Source organism: Emiliania huxleyi (genome assembly GCF_000372725.1).
Source record: "Emiliania huxleyi CCMP1516 unplaced genomic scaffold EMIHUscaffold_39, whole genome shotgun sequence".
In the NCBI taxonomy this organism is placed as follows: Eukaryota; Haptophyta; order Isochrysidales; family Noelaerhabdaceae; genus Emiliania; species Emiliania huxleyi.
This window is the reverse complement of record NW_005199045.1, coordinates 690,448-692,568: the sequence shown is the minus strand read 5'-3', so window position 1 is coordinate 692,568 and position 2,121 is coordinate 690,448. Positions and strand designations below refer to the sequence as shown.

The following is a 2,121-nucleotide window of genomic DNA, read 5'->3' as shown; positions in this document are numbered from 1 at the left end:
GGATGGAGGCGAGGCCGAGCCCGCTCCCCTTCCCCATCGCGGCGGGCGGCGACGGCGCGCTCGCGGCCGCGGCCGCGCCGCTGCCGTGGCGGAGGGAGGCGCCTCCCCCGTCGCCAGGCCGAGCATCGCATTCTCCAGCATCGCCTCTGCGGCCGACTTTGGCGGCGCCGCAGGCTGGGTCGCCGCCGCAGAGTCGAAGTCGCCAAAGTCCGCCCCAAAACTGTCGCCGCCGGCGGCAGGGGGCGCGGCGAGCCCGGCGGGCGCCGGCCCGTCCAGGCCGAAGAGGTCGCCTCCGCCCAGCGCGCCGGGCGGCGGAGCGGCGGGCGGGGCACCCGCCGGCGGCCCGTCCATGAGGCCAAATAGGTCGCCGCCGCCGGCGCCGCCGCCTGCGGCGGCGGCCGCGGCGGCCGCGGCGGGCGTGGGGAGCTTGCCGAGGCTGATGCCGCCGCCGCCGGCGGCGTGGCGTGGCCGCTCCCGCCCCTCGCGGTTGATGTTGACCTTGATCGAGCCAATGTTGGCCGAGAGGCCGCTCGCAGCCGTCGGCGCGCCCGCTGGCGCGGGCACGGGCGCGGGCGCGGGCGCGTCGACGTCGAAGAGGTTGACGTTGGAGGGCGCCGGCGCGGGGTCGTTCGACTTGAGCGCGTCGAAGGCGGCGCCGAAGCCGTCGTCCGGCGCCCACTCCTCCCGCTTGGGAGCCTCGTCTCGCTTGGCAGGCTTGTCGGAGGACGAGATGCCGACAAACTTGCCCGCGACCGAGTCGGCCGACTCGCGCCGCTTCTTCTGCAGGTTGGAGCTGTTGTCGAGCAGCTCGATGATGTCGTTCGCCTTGGCCTGCACCTTGCCTGCCTCGTTGAAGTCGGTGCTTGAGAAGGACTGGAGCACCTGCGGCGGCAGCACGGGCAGCAGCGGTGCGGGCGGCACAGGGGAGCAGCGAGGGAGAGGAGGAGAGGAGAGGCCTGTCTTCAAAACCTCGGCTACACCTCGGCTACATCCCGGCTGTATCTCGGAGGGCGAGGGCGCCTTGATGTCGGTCTTCATGTCGATCGTCTCTTCGAGCGCGCGGTCGGGCCCGTGCAGCAGCGTCGACTCGAGGAGCAGCAGCGTCTTGAGCATCACACGCGGCCGCTGGTTGGAACGGAGCACGTTCTGCCAGATGGCCGACAAGATGATGCGGTAGTCGTCCTCGCGGTGCGTCGCGCGGCCCAGCTCGTAGAGCAGCGACGAGGACGGCATCTGCTGGTCGTTGGAGAGGCAGTCGGTCAGCTTGCGGTCTAGCTCGTTCGACGGGAAGAGCGTCTGCATCGACTGCAGCTGCTTGCTGGCCGCAGACGCGTACTCGGTCGCGGACGACACCAAGCCGCCCACCAAGCTGGTGAGACCCATCACCGGGTCCGAGCCCGAGGAGCGCCGATCGCGGTCGGCGGCGTACTTGAAGTCCTCGTCCGAGAAGCCCTTGCGCCCCTTGTCGTTGTTCCGGCCGCCGCCACCGCCGCCGCCGCCGCCGCCGCCGCCACCGCCACCGCCGCCGCCACTCATCTCGGCCGCCGACACACCGCCGTACTTGTTGCGCGTCGCCCGCGCCTTGTCGCGCTCCGCGTTGAGCGCCTCCTCTGAGGTGAGCATCTCGACGAGCTGGCGCGCCTTTTGGGGCGGCGGGCGAGGCAAATGAGGGCGGCGGCGGCGAGGGCGGCGGTCGCGTGGGTGGAAGAGTGATGAGGCGCGGGCGAGAAGAGATGCGGCAGTGAGGAGAGAGGCGCCGGCGAGGGCAGCAGCGGCGCAGCAGTCCCGCGAGGGAGGCGCAGAACGAGAGAGGCGAAAGCGAGGAGGGGCGTTGGCGAGAGGCAACAGCGGTGCAGCGTTTCGCCTTTTCGCGCACGTTGACACCCTGGTCCTTTCCGTCGGGGTCAACGTACTCGAACTTTTGGAGCTTTTTGATCTCGCGCAGGTGATCCTTGGCGTCCTCGATCACGCGCTCCGAGCCGTGGCGTAGGATGTAGTCGAGCATGTTTAGCGTCTTGTAGGTGACGCGCCTAGGCGCAAGCGGGCTCCACTGACGGTCGGTGGTGCAGCTCCAATGTCGGGGCCGATGGCAGGGGAAGGCGGCGCACCACAGCGCGCCCT

At 71.1% G+C, this 2,121-nt stretch overlaps 1 protein-coding gene across 1 annotated transcript in view; it reads right to left on the bottom strand.

Moving 5' to 3' along the window:
* The window catches only part of EMIHUDRAFT_209558 (hypothetical protein), a gene marked incomplete at both ends in the record, with an annotated part of 2,328 nt that extends 323 nt beyond the window's left edge, over positions 1–2,005 (bottom strand). Inside the window, 4 exons of the mRNA XM_005771279.1 lie at positions 589–882; positions 1,144–1,452; positions 1,552–1,608; positions 1,877–2,005. Coding sequence (XP_005771336.1) covers positions 589–882; positions 1,144–1,452; positions 1,552–1,608; positions 1,877–2,005 — 789 coding nt within the window. The remainder of the gene's footprint in view (positions 1–588; positions 883–1,143; positions 1,453–1,551; positions 1,609–1,876) is intronic.
* Positions 2,006–2,121: the final 116 nt, after the last annotated feature.